This window comes from Varanus komodoensis, unplaced genomic scaffold (assembly GCF_004798865.1).
Source record: "Varanus komodoensis strain SLA01 unplaced genomic scaffold, ASM479886v1 scaffold4, whole genome shotgun sequence".
NCBI lineage: Eukaryota > Metazoa > Chordata > Lepidosauria > Squamata > Varanidae > Varanus > Varanus komodoensis.
The window spans coordinates 49,418,318-49,437,671 of record NW_025335941.1 but is presented as its reverse complement, the minus strand read 5'-3'; the positions used below and the strand labels follow the sequence as shown (position 1 = coordinate 49,437,671).

The window sequence follows — 19,354 nt, the reverse complement described above, 5'->3', positions numbered from 1 at the left end:
AAGTTCAAGGCTGTGGCTTCCTTTATGGATTCAATTCATCTTAGATTTGGTTGTCCTTTGCCTTCAACTTTCCCCTGCAATGCTTTCTTCACTGGTTTTTGTCTCTCCCTCTCAAATCTGGCTTATTTTCACTGTTATGTGCTGTCAAGTCATCTCCAACTTATAGCAACCCTTTGAATGAATACCCTCCAGAATGTCCTGCCCTGGACAGCCCTGCTCAGCTCTTGTAAACTCTGCTTTACTTGAGAGTGGTTTTAGGTTCTTTTTATATTTTGTTAAGACATTCTGATAGGGGAAAATGGGATAATTCTTCAAAATAAAACTAACATTAATCCAAAAAAATTGAAGTGCAATGTTGTTTTTAACTTTTACAGTGCAACCCCAGAGTAAAAAACGTCCAGTGTTCTACCTTAAAATTCATCATGTCCATTACATTATTGGAAGACCTGCTCTAAGACATCCTCAGTTTGAAGAGATGGAAAACTGAGACAGACACTTTTCTAACAGTGGTGCTGTATCCTGGGAACCCTCCTTCCAGTAGGAACTTAGGCCCTATGGTTATCTAGGTGGCAGATGAAGCCTGATTTATTTTCCCCAGCTTATATTTGATTTAGTTTCTTGCTGTTTCTCAGAGCTATATTTAATGACCGTCACCATTCTATTTTTATTTCTTTTTGCTCAATCATTGTCTTCAATTTTTGTTTTATGGAATTATTTTAGTATTGCAAACTGGTTGTGCAGGTCTTACTGAATTGCAGATTCCCAGGTTGCCATCGTCCTTAGAGCAGAAGCAGTTTACAGAAAGCCTTGAACATTCAGTGAAGATTCAAATGTGAACAGCTCCTTCAGGACTGAACTATTTGGCCTATGCGGCTGTTACTTGACCCCCTGGATTCAACTGGGACAAATCCAACTACAGACCTGAAATTTCTACACTCCTGCTACTCTTAGCACAAGGAGTGATAACTGATCTTTATCACAGGAGATACTATATTCCAACAAATGTGGTATCCCTCAGTGTACTCATTACTTTTTCTACTGAGATGCACATTTTATTTCTTAAAAAATATAGAAGTTGCTGTTTGGCTCAAATAAGGTCCCCAAGGTGTCTTATAAGACAAACTATGAAACAGAGTGCAGAACAAATGAATTTAAGATAGTTAAATGTATTTGTGGATGAATATTTGTCATACTGTATTGTTTTCAGATTATGTTTTATGCATATATTTTTATTTGTACTGTTGTGCTGATGAAGGTTAATATTGATTTTGGGTCAATATTATATCATTATAATATAATATTATATTATATCCCCCATTATATTAATTATGGATTCCTGTTGTGTGTTCAGGTGACTTCAGGACTGCTTTTTGCAGCGGGAAACTACATGTAAATATAATAAAATAAGTAGAATGCTTGTAAAGCAGGAGAAAACATTTTATCATCCTGGCTAAAACTCAGTTTAAAGCTGAGCTTAAATCTTAACATAGTTCTGGCTCCCAATCACACATCTGGTAAAATCTCAAGGGCCAAGTCAGGACTGACCATGTATTTACAAAAGTGGATAGTACGATAGCCCTTCTTCAGAAGTAGTCTAATGTGAATCACAAGCATAGCGTAAGCACATCCAGTTATTTAGATCTCAAATGTGAAAGCATTTGACCCTTATGGATTTCAAAGGACTGACCTACATTTCTGATGCTCCGATTTTTCCAAAGCTTTTAACATTTAGTCTGATAACAGCTGTGACTGGATGCTGTGCAGCAGAGGAACTGGCGCCAATCCAAATATCCACAGATATAAACATTACTCTGGACACAGCTCATCAGGAACTGTCTCCTGCATAAACCCCACCAAAATTAATAGTAGTGCGATCACGGCTCATTCTCACCGCACGATTCCCAGGAGTGCCTACAGGGTGTGCCTAGGCATTCCAGCCTTTCCATGTTAACTGTTACTTCTGCCAGCCCTACTTCTTTGACTACTATCATATCTCCTGCAGCTGGCTCAGCACATGAGTTTCAAATTGGATACCGGGAGGCATTCTCAAGACAAAAATGCGATGCAGGAGAATTTCATGCTTCTCTCACTATGTGGCTGATACAGAACACACACTAACTTCGCCACATACCCTTGTTACTGTAACAACGGTGAGGCAAAGTAGAACCTCAGAACTACATGTGGCCAATGGGATTTACAAGGCAGTGGCATTGACAAAGTCCATCTGATCCCCAAGGGAGGGTGGAAATCGGACAGGGTTTATTTTCTCTCATGGGGGAACATCTCTTTTCAGGTTGCAAATTGAAACAAAAATGGAGCCCACACACCCAAAGATTTGTTATGGTCTGTAGCGCTAACAGTGCCATTCAGTGTGGCTCCCATAACCCTCCAAATATTGAGGGTTACAAGCATACTATCAAGGATGGAAGGAGGGCAGAGGCAAAGGTATTTTTCCACACTGGGAAGCATTCAGGAGGCAGTCGGACAGCCATCTTGATAGATGCTTTAACTTGGAGTCCTGCATTGAGCAGGAGTTAGACTAAATGGCCTCATAGGTCCCTTTACACTCTATTATTCTAGGTTTCTGTTCTTGTTGTTACATCGCATTTACATTCTGCCCTGTTCCTCTTGACAGGAACCAAAGGCAGTCTGCATAGCTCCATTTTATCCTCACAATGACCACTCTGTGAGGTGCAAGAGGAATTCCACTCCTATCCCTGTAGAACCCCCTTCTCAACACTACATTTCAGATTGGTCTGTCATCCTTGGACTGCAACTGGGATGGAAAGAATTGCGGTACCTGCAACAGTAGAGGGAGGGCGCTCCAGGGTTGAAGTTCCAGCTATAATCTCAGAATGCGTTCCTGGGATCGAAGGTAGAATGCCAACCTTCCCTTTGGCTCTGCGGACAGTAGCCACAGGATTGTGTCCTAGGTTAACTAAATAGTATCAGTGTCACCTGATCATGATTATGATTGTTTCTGTACTACCTTTTTGTTAAAAGTCATCAAGGTAGAGCAGATAGCATCAGTTAATAAAACCGTAAGAACACAGAAGCAATAAAACCCTTTTAAAATATCAAAACAATAAAACACCAACTGGATGATGAGGATGATGATGATGATGATGGAGGGGGAGGAAGAAGAGGAGGAGGGGGTGGTGGCTCAGAAGTAAATCTTATTGGCTTCAATGAGGTTTACTTCCAGGCACTGTAAATGGGTATAAGATTGCAGGCTAAAAGTAGTCTGAAAAGTCTGTTCAGAGGGATGTGACTTGACACCTTTTCTACAAACTGAGCCAGTCAGAACTAATAATAACTCTGAAACAGATGGGTGTAATTCAGGGACACAGCAGGTGCTTTGAATGCAGGGCTAGGAAAGAAACCTCAGAGAGCCACTTCCAGTCAGTGTTGGCCATAAAGGGCTAAATGGACCAGTGTAAGGCAGCTTCCAATGAGGACATCCTATTGTTTGGGAGTTATGCAGGAGAAGGTATTTTCTCATTTGCTTGGCAAGTGGGTTTCTGAAAGTAAGGTATCCCCAAAATACCCTCCCCTACAGATCTTTATATCTAAATAGCAAGACAGGAAATTCCTTAGACAGCATGACTGTCTGGGGAGTGTTGAGACTTACAGGATTTTTTTTCATGCTTGAACATGCATACTATTGCATTCTTAGAACTTAAAGGTGAAGACCAACACCATGAATTAAGCCCAGAAAAAAACTGGCAACCAGTGGTGTTTTTTCAATCAATGTGTTGTAAGTTCTTTACAGATACCAGCTAGCAGTCTAGCTCCCCATTTTGCATTAATGGATGCTGCCAAATAAATAGCATCAATTGAAGCTTCTCTTTATCTGGATATTTGTTTCTTCTTCTACAAGGCCAAGAGAGCCTCATCAACAGTTAGTAAGGGTTAGGACAGAAAGCCAAACAAACATGAGTCAATTTCTACATGGAGAAACTACAGCCAAACTTTTTATCATTGTAGGCTGAAGGGTACAGAGGTAAATCAATAGAAAGACACTATCCTTTCTCTAGGGGCTTCCAGCTTATTTTGTTTTAACAAAGAGTCTTCCTGGAGATGGTTACTGCAGAATTTCTCACCTGATAAGTGGATTACTGCCTGAGATTTGAAGGTCTTGTGTAAAACTGGGTCAGCTTTAAAAAGGGAACCTTAATAGGTGCATCAAAGCTTTGGGGTATTGAGAGGATGTCTGGCAGGATTGAAATCAGAGAAAATACCAGGTCTTAAAAGGACAAGTGTGAAGAATAAAAAATGTTTGCACTGGAAAGCTCTCTATAGAAATTCCTGATCTAGCCTGCTTTGCTGCCAGGGCTTCTATGCCTAGTTGCACAGAAGAATTTTGCCAGATGCAACATCTCCTTTGACACCATTGCAGCGAGAGAAGATATCATGTGGAATTCTTGTTTCTATGCCATTATTAAAGGCACAGGATTCCCATTTCTTACAAAATCCAGTCTTTTGAGACAGTTTGTCATTGTCAGGGGTTACTTGCTTGTACTTGGATCTATTCTTCCTATTATTTGAAGAGTACAGGTTATGGGGACAGGTAAAACTGATATACTGATGATATAGAGAAGCACCCAAGGCTGCACACCTAGAGGAAACCCAGAAGAATGATAACGGAAAGAAGGAGTGCTGCATTTATGAACAAATGGGCATACAACTCTCATTTGCAGTGCTAGCTCTGCCTCTGAAATAAATGAATTACTTTTCAGGATTTCAGTACAGCATATGTGCAAGTCTGATGCTCAAGAGTTACTTTTGCTGATGGTACATCTGGTTGAGCATGCCAAAAGGACTACCAATACCATGATGCCCTAGTGCAAAATTATGATGCGGCCACACTTGGAATTCAAGGTAGAGTTTAATCATCACACCTCAAGTTCAGTATTGCAGAACTGGAAAAGATGTGGGAAGGGGCAACAAAAATGATTAAAGGGCTGGAATGACTCCCTTATGAGAAAAATCTATCATATGCAGGACTTTTAGCTTAGGAAAAAAAAGGGAGAGTGAAAGGGGACATGACAGAGCTGTGTAAAATTGCACAAGGTGTGCTGAAAACAGATGGAAGGAGAACCTTTCCCCCCTCATAATATTAGAATCTGGAGTTGGGTGGCGGAAGGTTCAGGACAAATAAGCGGAAATACGTCTCCATACAGTGCACAGCTGAAGTATAGATTTCAATACTACAAAAGGTGGTAGCACCAATTAGGCTGGCTTTTGTAAAAGGGAATGAGACAAATTCCTAAAGGGAAACATTTGCCTTGGCTACTATTCATGATAGCTCTATGGTCTCGCTAGGTTAGTATATTTGTGTGCACTGATTATTCAAGTGGGGGAGCATAAATAAGAAAGAGCTACTGCCCTCATGCTCGGCTTGTGGGCTGCCCACGGACATCTGATTTACCACTGTGGCAACTGAAGAATGGACTAGCTTGGCCTTTGGTCTGAACTAGCACAACTCTTATCTTCTTGTTATACTATTCCACTTAAAATGACCTATACAAGAAGCCAGTTAATAGAACACAAAGTTCAGAATTAGAAAGCATATGTATTGACAAAGACAATGAAAGCTTGGCATTATATTGACACAAGTTTCGGCATTCCTCAGATTTGGACTATATATCTGTAAGCGGTTTAACTCTTTTCTTAAATTAAGGATTTTTTTAAATCCAATCCCCCACCCTCACTAACTTAAAAGAAACATGCTGCATTATAGAAACTATCTTTGGAGCCTTAGGAGTAGAAGGGAGAGAGCGAGCAAAATTTAATTGTTTTTAATGCTTAGAATATTCCGGTTTTAAGATGACAGAATGTTCTTGCTCTGACTCTATACAGTCCATTGTGCCTGTATGTTAACACTGACCTCCCCGACAGTGTAATTAAACATTCCTGATCATGTGTACAGAGGCACTGTGGATATTCTAGAGTGCTAGGTACTTGTTACTATCATTGTCCACTGGCCACCAGTAATCAGGTAAGCATTACTTGTAAGCGAGGAGGAACCATTCCAATAGAGACACACAGAGAGCCCAGATACAGGCTAGTGTAGCAACATACCTATCAGAATAATAAATAAGAAAATAGAGGAGACAACATTTGAAACATCCATCCTTCTCAGGCTGCTACTTCTTCACTGGGTAGGTTCACATGTCATGACAACCCACTCTGTCAAGAAGTGACATGGGATGGGTTACCTGTAAAAGTTAACTGAACTTAGTAAGGGTTGCCTCTTGCTCCTTTCTAGGACAGGAGTACGTAACTTGCTGTTCTGCAGGTAGTCCACACTACAACTCCCACTAACCATTTGCGAATGGGGCGGCATAGAAATGGCCTAACTAACTAAAGTCACTGTGACACAGACTGTTGCCCAAAAAATCTGGAAGGTGTCTGGTTGCCTTCCCTTCTAGGAAATAGCAACTTCAAGACACGATTGTTTGGAGCTAAGAAGGTACATCTGTGTGTGCCAAATCCCCTTCACTCTGAAAAAGTAGCCACTGGGCTTTTATTACAAAGAGGCCTTTGGAATGTCCTTTATAGAATAAAATGTAATGTCTGCAAATAACCCTGTTTCCCCCTTCCCCCAATAAGTCTTTCGTGCTTTTCTTGTTCGGTCAAGTGTGTGATTGCATAAAGTTGAAACATGAATATTACGTGTTTGTCCCATTTCAATATAATAGTCATTGGTGATGTGGGAAAAACAGCTAAGAGGTTGACAGGGAGTGAGGCTGACTGCATGTTGTTATAATTTCCATGCCAGAATCTAAAGAACTCCACAAGACAGGAGCTGAACTGATGTTCACATGCCACATAAGATGCAGCCACGGAGTTCTTCCAATTAACCCCTCCTACCTATGGAACAGCGTCAGCCATTTTATTTATTAATTTATTTATTTATTTAGAAAATTTCTATGCCGCCCCATTCGCCGAAGCCTCGGGGCAGCTCACAAACATATCAATTAAAATATTATACAATAAAAATATAAAACAAGTTAACAATATAAAATAAGTCACCCTGGCTGAAGAATAAAATAAATAAATAATATTAACAGTTAAAATGACGTTTGAACAAAAAGGTCTTCGCCTGGCGCCAAAAAACAAATAACGACGGCGCCAAACGGACCTCTCTGGGGAGCGCATTCCATAGATTGGGCGCCACCGCAGAGAAAGCATTGAAAGTTACAATTCCCTTCCCTTCTACAACTGCATATATTCAAAAGTTGCCCCAGAGGGTTTAGGGTTTGAGGCAAATTGGTGTAGAGGAGAGAGGGAGCAAGTCACACTGTATGAGCAGAGGTTCACTTGAATGTTGTCAGATTTCACCCACTAAGAGTTAGAACTAGTGTAAGAGGAAGGAAATGTATCACCATGTCTTACATTTGGATTATCTCCCAAATAGATTTACAGCAGGATAATATTTCATACTAATGTTGCAAGTGTTCTGGACTGACAGAAAGACAAACAAGTGGGCCCTAAATTGAATCAAGCCAAAACATGCCTGGAAGCAAAAATTAAGTAACTGAGACTGCCTTGTTTCAGGCACATCATGAGACGGCAAGACTCACTGGAGAAGACAATCATAATAGGCAATATAGAAGACAGAAGAAGAAAGGGAAGGCCAAGTATGAGATGGATTGATTCCATAAAGGAAGCCATAGTCTTGTACAAAAGCTGATGAGGGCCGCCAAGGACGGGACATGCTGAAGGTTACTCATTCATGGGGTTACCCTAAGTCAGAGACAACTTGACAGTCCATAACAACTGGTCTCACAGGCACAGGCATGCTTGCCTTCCTTGTGTTCCTGTATGAAAAGAAAGTGTTCAGAAAATGTTTCTAAACAGAAGGTGATCATACCAAGGAGTCAGGGTGCTTGTTTCTGTGCAATCAGGCTTGATGCTGAGCTTGGATTATGCACTCAGCCATTCACAATTAAATCAAATTTACAAGCTGGAGCTCTGGCAGGGCAGCCTCATGGAGCACTTGAAGTTATAGGCAAACCTTGAGGCCTCTTTCACATGCGATTATGTATGAAGGAGACCCTTGGAAGGAAAAGCCTTGATACAGTTTCCTCCTTTGTCAGTCAGCGGGTGTGGTGTGTTGGACTGTTTCTAAATCAGTATTGGCCCTTCCTATTCCATAAATCAAATCATCAAAGTGAAGAAAGCAGACTCTGGAAATAGGAATGACCATGTATCTATTGGAATAGAATACTTAAACCATCCAATGTCTTGCAACTGTGAAATGCTGGTTTCGCATACCTTGATAGTAGCTTGTGAAAAAGCATCATTTTGCTCTTCTTCATTAAGCTCATCTGTCTTCACCCTGAGACAGAAACTGACTATATGCCACTCCCTTTCTCACACTTTTTCTGTAAGCTATACTTCTAGTTTTTTATTTATTTATAACTTTTTTAGACCATCCCTTACCATAGCCTTGAGGTTTGGGGTGGCTTAACAATAAGACAAAATAGAATAAAACACATATTCCTAGTCAAATTCTTAACCAATCAGCAATAAAAAACAGTCAAACCTTAAAACATTCGGTAAATAAAAAGGATTTCCCCTCTATCTCTCCTTTATGTCAACATTTTAAAGGGCAAGATCCTTGGGGCAGAACTCTTGCTTTCCCACTTACATTACCCTATAAAGAGTCATATGGCACAGGAAAGAAGTCTAGGCTAATTAACAACAATGTCTTCATAATACAATGAAATGTTGCTAATTTCTGCTAAATAATCCCCCCACAACACAAACCACAACCCTCTGTATCAAGTTCCCTGTACTAAAACAAATTAAAGGGTTTAGGTGTGAGTAGGTCATGCTAGAGGAATGCTGATCATCTCATCAACTCCACAATATCAAAGAGATAAGAGAGTATGTGCCTTCTATCAGGATCACAGGAGTAGTTGTCCTGTTGTTTAGCACCAGACTTACTTGGGCTTGGCAACCACAAGAAGATCGTTGAAGAGGAAAAGATGCCGCTCCTGGGTCTGCAAGCCTGTCTTCAGTTGTACATGTCCATCCAGAAGGAATGTTCTGTTGGGACACAGGAAAGACTGCACCAGCGGGCATGACTCTGGACTGATTGGAGAGAAGCACCCTTCCCTGTAGAAAAAGACACTGCAAGTCAAACTTAAGAATGATCCTCCAGCACATGGCACTCTTCATTGTTTTGGTCTTCTGCAATGACCAATTCACTCATGTGCACTAATCTAAATGATCACATGAAGGTCAATGAGACTTAATGACATAATACCTGGATACCCAGTGCTAAGTGCTTATAATCCATATGAACAGAGGGCTTAAGTATACGTCCCCCTCGCCACACACCTGAACAAAAAGCATCACGACACATTTGGACTTTGAATTCAGCTCCATGTGTAAATACAAACAATGGAGGAGAAACACAAAATGACATTTTAGGGACAGAACAGGATGTCCTCCAAACTCTGGCAAGAAATTCAATCCTTGCAAATGGTCCTTCCTAGCATCTATTTCTTACTGTTCTCTAAAGCATCATCTCATTAAATTAGTCTTTCCTACAAAATCAACCCGCTTCCAATTTTCAAGGCTGATGTAGGTGTTGTTATTATAGAAAGTCTGAAGGCTAGCTTTTACCACCAGGACAAGCCAGTTTTGTGAGCTGTTGTCTTTAATCCTCTTACAATGTGCTTTTCCCTAGGATCCTTCAATCCTTCTTCAAACAAATCCTGCTTGCTGGAATGACAGCAGTGGGAACAGCTGGCCACCTCCAAGAACTTTGCAGGGCTACTACCTGGGTGGAGAGGTTCATGCTGTGTCTGGATGTTTCCTGGCTTCTCCATCCCTGTGTTTGTTATGAACCTTGCTGAGTACAGCTGGATTATTCAGAGGGATCTAATAATATTGCAGACTTGGGAAACCCTGACAGCTGGTGCTGGAAGGACATGAACTTCAGCATGAGCATGACTCATTTTTACAGTCAGGCAGCAGCTATCTGCAGCCTCCTTGGAAGTTGGTGAAAGTCCAGTCATTATCTTCTGATTTCTTTGCTGTCTTGAGAGCATCAGTGTTTCATGGTTCCTTAATTCTGATAAAGATTTTTTGTTTTTGTTTTTATTTCTATAGTGGTGAAACTGAGGAATTGATAAACAGATAAATTACTGATGGGGGATCCATTATCGGGTTGGCTCTAAGGCTTGCAACCAGGCTTATAACAGGTCTGGTGTTTTCAAAGGTTCCATAAAGTGGACAAGATCCTAAAGGGGCCTTTCCATGGCTCCCTTCTGCTTGAGTTAAACTTTCAAAGTGGAGAGTAAGGATGCTGAAGTGAGCTGAAGTAAAAAATATCTGAATAATTAACTCTCTTCTATCCCAGGGTGATTCTCCAAATAATGATTGTTGCTGCTGATTTGCCAAAGGGCAGAATTGCCATTTTCAGACAAAATGAAAAGGCTTGTAAATAACCCCCACTGTTCAACAGAGAACTGTGTAAACACCTTATACAATAACTTGAGACAGCATTCGAGTCTGGTGATGGTAGCAATTCCAGGCAGAAAAGCTGAACCCATTTCTGAACGAGCTAGAGTGTTACTTTAAATTACTGTTAAAATCCCACAGCATCAACACCCCTCACCTATCGTATCATAGAAATTGCTCCTGAAAAGCATTTTGTTTGCTTTGTAGACACACAATGTTTTAAAATGAAACACATCCAGCTATTGTAAACTGGATCTCCATGTGATTGTTTTGTCAGAGTCACACCTTGGAAAGTTCTGTATATTCTCCTCTTTTGTCTTTCTGCTCAGAATTAGGAAATCAGAAACATTATACTAGACACGGACACCACTGCAGTGCTTTTATTTGCACAGACATGGCTTTTAGGTAGTAATTAGAGTGTTGACCTAGAGAGCTGGAAGGTCAGGGTTCTCGTTCCCTCTCAACCATGAAGCCCACTGAGCGATTTTGGGCCAGTCACTCTCTCTCAGGCTAATCTACTTTACAGAGTTGTTGGCTGGAGGGGGACTATGTAACCCGCCTTTCATTCCCTGCAAGAGGAAGAATAAATGTAATACAGTAAGACTAAGAAGAGCTGCCAAACGACTCTCATGCTCCACTCTGAGATCTGGCCAGAATCCCCTTCCCATTCACAATTTAAGAAAAGGGAGTGGCTGTCACCATCCCAGCGAAGTCTGCCAGGTTTAACACTGACTTTTTAAGACACGATTATTCACCAAACTGGAATAAAGCTGTTCTTCAAATCAAGTAGCCCCACTAACCTCTTTCATTCTGAAGAGTTACAGCCTCGGTTATTACTTCAGAAACAGGAAGTATCCTCAATTTACCTCCATTTTTTATTTTAGAAGTAGTACATGCACAAACAAAGCTTTTTACTTTTTCTATCCAAGTCATGTTGGGGCACTCAGCTCAGACTATTAAGATAATGGGAATGTCAACATTTATGCAAACATATTCAAGAATCTTTATTGACCTCTCTTCAGTTACTCAGCAGATTAAGTATTTTTGGATGCTCTTGAATTTAGCCTGATAAATCTTCCATATTAGGAACTAAAGCAAGCAGAAATCACAAACAAGTAACTACTCAAATTTCTCACGCTGAATGGTTGGTTCAATAATATTGGAACAGAACATTCAAACTAGGAGATGAGGCACACCCCAAAAGGTAACCAGTGTTGTTTTTAGTGAAGTCATGTCTGACCCATCGCTACCCCATGGACAAAACAGACAACATTCATGTCCTTTTGTGACTTCCATTCAGTAAGAGGCCTGTACACAGCCAAGATTCACTTAGAATGGCTGCAACCCATCCCCTGATGCAATCCCCTGATTGCAATGGAGAAAGGAATTGTGGACCTAGGTACCTCAGGCTAGCAAGGAGATGACGAGGATGGGGTATCATGCAGAATAGAAGAAAGCAACCATCAGACTGGTGAGACTGACTCCTTTTTCAACTAGAACTCCAATCTTAACCTAGTAAAGCATATCCCCTCACAGTTAAAAAATTCTGAGGTCTTTTCTGAATACCAGAATTGGACTAAGCCTATAGTTCTTTCACCCCAAATGCACTCCTGGTTACTGCAAGCTTTCTTAATTTTAACACCATAATTATTTGTCCAAATGTGTAAGTTGATTTTGTTGCTGTTGATTCTAATGCATGGGGAGTTCAAAAATTTTTAGATTGATGCTGTCTGAAATACCTAGCAAGTTTACAAAGGAGCATGTACAATTTTTACTTTAAAATACTGGGAACCAGCAGAAGCTTTCTGTAACAGGCAGTAAAAAAAGTAACACCCACTGAGCTTTAGAAGTTTTAAACAAAGGCCTGTAATACATAGTTTTATGATCACGCAAAAACTAAGTTTAAAGCGATTTAATACTTTTTGTCAATTGATTACTTTGATTTTAATTATAGAAATAATCAGAAAATGGATACAAACAAACCTCCAATTAATTAATAGCCTTGTTCCAGGTAAGTAAACGTAACGCAATTTACCTTGGTTATGGCTGGCCTGGAGTAGTCCACTCAGCCAGACCATACTAATTCCATCTTATGCAAGGCCAGAAGACAGAACCCTCCCTTGTCCTATGCAAATGACCTGGCTGAGGTCTTCTATAGGCCAAGCACTATAGGTGGGCATCAGGATGACTAGGCCAATAAGGAACCTGCCGGACCGGTTTGGCTCCTGCTAAATTTGACCTGATGGGTGATCTTCTCCATCAGTACAATAAGCCATTCAATGACTGCCCAATTATCTTAATCAGTAAAAACTTTCATCTTCTATCTTGGTAGGACCAACCATGGGAAAGTTGAGCAAGGTAGCAGGGAGGGTGGCAGTTCCTGCTCAGCAACTGCACTTGGGGGTCAGGGTGGGAAATGCAGGGCAAGGACTATTTATGGATGTTTGCAGTTTGGGATGGTCATGTTTGAAGGAAATAAATCTGGCAGTTATCATCCTATTAATATGGTTTCAAAAGGAAGTTTTTTGGGATGAGACCCACCTCTGTTTGTACTCAGCTTCTTGGGCAAGTTATTTGTCTCCTATACTTGTATGAAATTGGGTGTTTTGTGATTTGATACACAAACTACTGCAGCAATTTTGTGCATGGCCAACCCTATGGCAGCCATTTTTTCTGACAGTGCTCATGACACTTTCCAAAAATTCCAGATATGCCCAAATGCCCAAGAAGGTTGAAAATCCTTTTTGAAGCAGTGCAAAGGATAGAACTGTAAAACGTTGAGATTTGCCACAAAGCAGCAGGTGCTGGAGAAATTTATGGAATACTCAGAGTGCACAATTTAAGTCTAAAGTTCAGTATCTGTTACATACAGCTAACAGGGTCTGTGAGAGCTTGTCTGAGAACCACTGCCTGGAAATGTAACGCAATGGAGAACAATTCAGAATTGAGGAGTTCTGATCAGCATTCCATGTTATTTTATTAGCTAAAGCCAGATCCCACCAAAATGTGGCTAGTTTGTGATGGATGTTGCCACCGCTGCCATCAACCAGATCTCTCTGCCAGCCAAACTGTTGTATTGTGAGTAGGAACAACATGCTGTTTCAAAGATTAAGGCCAACCCTATACCATATTGAAAGAATAAGCACTGTATTTCACACTATTCCCCCATAATCTGCCTTGCTGGTTGAAGGGAGGGGTTTAAGGACAAGAGCAATAACAGTGGCATGATGCCTTCCTATGTTACATTCCCTTTGATCATTCACTAGAAATAGACTTCCACATTTAGCACTACAACTTAAGAAGTGGAGGAAGTCCATGTAGATACACAACCCTATTCAGCTTCATTGGAGCTACAAATGTTAAAGGTTCTAGCCTGGACTGTTCCCATATCACAAGCCAGACAACCATCCTGATGTGGTCATTTCAATATCCTCAAGATAGGAAAGGGGTAAGAGTGGAGGTAAATGTATTTATCTAAAGATTGAGCCAGTACATCAAAATTATTAGTGACTTGCAAGCGTCACACATCATTAAGAGCACTAATTTGAAGAAAAATGAGGAGCACATTCAAGAAATTCATCTCAACAGATTATCAAGCTAACTCAACTCTGCATGACCTTTTCCTGAAATTTAAGCAAGCCTGTAACTGCTTGATTATATTTTAAAATAGCAGCTGCCAGCCTTGGAACTGTACCAAAGACCACCCTACCACTTGAAGGCTTGCCACAGCACCTGGAAACTATCCAGAATCCAGGCACACAATCTGGCTCTAGGGTCAGTGTGGCATTCAGCCAGCAGAAAGCCACTTACAGAAACCTTAAAGGCTGTGATTAAATTACTTTTACTGATAGTTTTGGTCTGACACAGGACATTTTGCCAATTTCTGGATTAAGCCAAATGGGTTCCAAGAACCAAGCAGTAAAACAGACTTGGAACATACATGGTAGCTGCACCACACTTCTGTATCCAAGGCATCCATGACCCAAGCAAAAGTGGATATGCAACTCTCAACTAGAGTGTTATCTTCCCTTCCTGAAATCTGTCAGGATAAGATGAATTCTAAAAGACCTTTGAAAAAGGCCTGGACAATTTTATTGTACAATGTAGTTCCATGGCACAATAGTCACTGTCCTGTCTAAGTGCGCTTCCTTGAATTCTGTGACTTCCTGGACTCTAATTTGACTAGCAGGTCCTGTATGCTATCCTTAAAGCAGATTACCAGCACAGGCATTACATGGGTAACTAGAAGTTTTGTGTCCAGTATTAAAAGCCACCAAAACATGGGAGTGGGGGGGGAGGGAGAGAGAGAACACCCATACTATATCTAGCATGAAAACAAACACTGTGAATCTCACATCATTATGACATCATCTTTACAAGGGCATTAAAAGAAGAACCGACAAACAAGGCATTTTTCCCCCTCTGGAGCTTTCATCCATGTTTCTAAATTAAGCTAATATCTTGGTCACGTGAGTACCAATATGTTTACTTTCATTCAGCATAGACCATAAATACATTTTAATATCTGCTGCTAGGTGGACCATGTCCAAGAAATGATAATGTTCCTTAGTAACCTACTCAAACAACTCATGCTGGATGGAAACACCTGCATCCAGAGCCACATCCACTGAAGCAAAACTGACTTTGTTCCTGTAACTGTGAGTTACAGTCTACAAAGTGCAGAGGTCAAGCGCAGAGAGGTAGTGTAAAGGGCTTGTTGGGAAGGGAAATAGGAACAAAGCTGGACTCATTTGGTTTGCTTAACACTGTTTCTTTAAAAGAATGAAGGATGCTTGAGAGTTGATTTCACCATTATTCATGCTCTTCTCAATCCCAGCCCTTGCAGACCAGGACAGTAAAACCAGGGATTTACCCAGGAGCACATAAAAACTGGTAAAGATGAGTCCTGAAGCAAGATCTCCCATGTTTGCAAAGACCTGATGCTGATCACCCACTAGTATTAGTTTCTTACAAGTCCAATCAGTCAATCAATTATAAAGCATGCTTATCTACTCTGGTGGCTTCATCATGGCATACTAAAGTGTCAACTAAATGGAAGATCAAGTAGGGACCTTGTCACCTTTTGAGAACCAGCATGCATCAGCCATTACATTCCCTACTCCCAGGACAGAAGTATGCCTGAACACTGCATAACAGAAAGGAGAAGATAAATGCAGCAAGCTGGAAGATGTGGCTAGCCGGGGAACTGTATTCTAAATCAAACCAGGAAAAAAAACCTGTGCATGAAGAAGACTGCATCTTAAGGACTGCTAATTAATTGAAAGATGGAGGTTTTCTTCCTCTCAGGTAACCAAAAACCATTCAGGAACTCTGCCTCAGTAACACCACTTCTATGCCCACTACTTAGTAGCAGGTGAAAAACACGTAACCCAATGCATAAGTAATCCCAAACTTCCCAGATAGTGGAAGAGTTAGGTTTGCACAGGTCAATACCAAATTGCCTAATTTAATGACCTACCTCTCTCTGAAGCAACTAGCACAGCATGCTGCCAATTCTTAGGTCAATGTGGTTTGGTTCAAGCCTTCGCACAAGTAATGAGTCCTCCATGGCTTATGACAGTTAATACAGAGAAAGTAAATTCAGATACTATAGAACAGACAGTCTAGCTCATATGGAATACATATGGGCAGCTGACAAGAGAGTTTCCAGATGCCCAACCCCATTCGAAAGAACTGTGAGAATGAAACAGACTATTCTATACTAAGTGGAACCTGCAGGTTTTCAGGCAATTGACAAGCCCTGGAAATAGGTTCCTAAATGTTATCAGCCACACCTATCCATGTTTGGGTCATACCAACTACAGCAAAAGAAAAAAGAAAAATGGAGGGAGGGAAGGATAGACATTTTTTCCATGTAAAAGAGTTTCCTGACTGCTTACCTGGGGGCACTCAGTACTGGCAAATTATGTTTATACACAGGTAGCATTCCTTTCAATATCTAATGCTGGGAACTGAACAAAAGAGCACTGCTGCCTTTAGTTTCTCCGAATTTTAGGCTTCTCATAATCATATAAACAGCCAACACTGGAAAAAGAACTGTGGTCTGATTTAGCTGGCAATCATCTCAAAAGCTATGGGAAGTTGTGACAAGCCAATCACTTTATGGGAGTCCACTTTTAGAAAAATTGCCAGTGCTACTTTGTAAGAGCACAATGTTAAGTGACCTAAACAGAGTTAATCACTATTTGGAAATACAAACTTATTTATTATTTATTCATTGTATTTGTATCTCACTTATTTCCTTTCAAGGAATTCAAGGTGGCTCACATAATTCTCTTCCTTTTGCTCTTATCCTCACAACATCAACCCTGTGAGGTAGGTTGGGCTGACTGGCCCAAAGTCACCCAGTGAGCTCCATGGCTGAAAGGGGACTAGAATCAGATCTCCTCTGTCCCACTCCTGCACGCTTAACCACTACACCTTTAAAATGGGAACAGCAGGTATATTTCAGTTAGAAGCTTAAGCAGTCTAAAGAATCAAGAAAATAGTATTTCTTGGGGAGGGAAATGATTCATTTGTTACAGATTTTATTCCCTCAAACCTTCTGTGTCTGTGAAATATAAAATATACTGTTCAAGAAAAAGAACATTTTCACCTATCGTAAGAATATTTCATCCCCTTTTCTTGAAAAAATTCAGAATGAAAAAAGTAAGAAGAAACAGGTAGGTGGAAATAAAAAGCAGCCAATAAAATTAAAACACACATGTGCATACACTATATCTGATTTTGCACTGTATAAATCAAAAGATGTAACATTTAGAATAATCTGAACAGCAGCTTGCCTTGTTTTCAATGGATATAAGGTTGCACTTTTAATGGAGGGGGCAATAACTGGCAGGAAATGGACCTTTGCTGTCCATTACTTGAAGATGTGAAACTGATAGAATCAATCATCACAGCACTGAATCATCATGAATCATTCCTTGTTATGTACTCAGAGGATTACCCAACAATGGGAGACAAGCTGGTAGTTGATAATACAATGAGTTGGCTTTCACTAATCAGAAGATGACTAATAGAAGGGGAGGGCTTAGAAAAATCCTAGGAGATAAGAAGGGAAAAAATGTTTTTCTTGTGTAGCCACTCAACTCAAGGCAACTTCATATCCATAATCCTTAAACAACTCCCACTGTGGTTGCAAGGTTAAAGAGTATGAAAGGTGTCTGGTTTCCATCTCCACCAATTGTGTGTGTCACACACATACACACCCAATTCCCTTAGATGATTTATCACTACTAACAAAGATTTTGTGGCTGTGTCTTGTGCTCTGAAATGCCCCCTTTCCAAAACTAGTAGTTGATACTACTCAAGCTAAACATGTTAATTTACTCACAGCAGACATCAAGAACCCAACGTATACCTTAGATAAGTTATTTATGTGGGCAACTGGATGAACTGGGAGTTTGCACACTTGTATCAAACATGTTTCTCAGCAAAAACTGATGGGATTCCCTAAAAGCTGAAGATATGTAAGAGCAGTCCGACAATGGAACCAAGTACCTAGAGAGGTGCTGGGCTTCCCCACACCAGAAGCACTTAAGAGGCAGCTGGACAGCCATCTGAGCGGGATCATTTAACTTGGTGTCCTACACTGAAGAGGGGCTGGACACAATGGCCTTCTGACCCCCTTCAACTTTTCTATGATTATAAGCTGCGAAGTTGTGCCATATGATGGGAAGTTGGGTAGAATCATGAACTTTGGATAAGGACAGAAAGGTCATTCATAATATCCCTGATCTTGTTGCTTTTTTCACCATCATGTAACCAAAGGATTGCTACTTCAGGATTAAAGTAAATTAATTAAAGATTTAAATATCAGTAGACCATGGCCACAATCTGAACATTTTCCCCTCATGTTGCTCTTCCTCTTTAAACTGTAACACAAGCCCAACATAAGCAAATCTATATAATCCTAACCCTGTCAAAACAGAATCCACTGGATCTTTTATGCCATTTGGATTAAAGCTGAACTTCAGAACTAAATTAATTCTATGCAACAAATTCTACCTATACTCCACTTCTCCTCTTGCTATTCAATACGCATCCAACAACGTTTTCATGCTGTATACTGAAAGGACTGCTGCTGCATGCTCTCTTGTGGTAGCCATTATCCCAAGATGACAAAGCTAGGTCAAGTTCATTTAGAAAAAGAAGTTCATTCTGATGAGCAGATGGCAGCCTCCACTCTATTATTCCATAGCCTAATTTTCAGATTCTCAGAACAATTCCTCTGAGAAGAAACCTTCTGAACACTATTAATTCAAGCCTTGTTTGAAGAAATGTGACTTACACATGTAACTAAGTGGGTCTTAGCAACCAAACTGATTTCTTATTATTAGCAGACTTCAAAGTGCTGATAATTAACCAATGCATCCCATCTAGATCATTTGCATTCACAATGAACATGTCTCCAACTGCTACACTAAGATGAGAGCAGTCACAGAACACAGCAAAGTAAACATACATACCACAATTATTGAGCAATTAAACAGATTTGCCTATAGATACAGATTTCATTGCAGCTAACATTTTATAACTGTTATATATGCATCCATGTTTACTTTCAAATTGGACTGGATAACATGTTAGCTCAGCTAAGGCATCATTTGTCTGTAACAAGCTGGTAGAGGCAAACGTAAATATAGAATTTAAATACACAATTGATTTATGCAGCACTATTTTATACAACAATGTTCTTCCCCATGACTAAGATGCGCTTGTAACATTTACTCCTAACATATCCTCCATTCAGGAAAAGTTCACAGCAACATTACTAACATTCCTTCACACAGGTTCCACCCACTTTATGACTTCCTTAGGTGAGCAGTTAGTCTTATTGCAGCCTTCCCCA

General features: G+C 40.4%; 1 protein-coding gene across 1 annotated transcript in view; it reads right to left on the bottom strand.

The window, feature by feature from the left end:
- Positions 1-19,354, bottom strand: part of ARHGAP20 (Rho GTPase activating protein 20) — an 89,178-nt gene that overhangs the window by 31,037 nt on the left and 38,787 nt on the right. Inside the window, exon 3 of the mRNA XM_044442691.1 lies at positions 8,959-9,129. Within this exon, the coding sequence (XP_044298626.1) occupies positions 8,959-9,129 (171 nt within the window). The remainder of the gene's footprint in view (positions 1-8,958; positions 9,130-19,354) is intronic.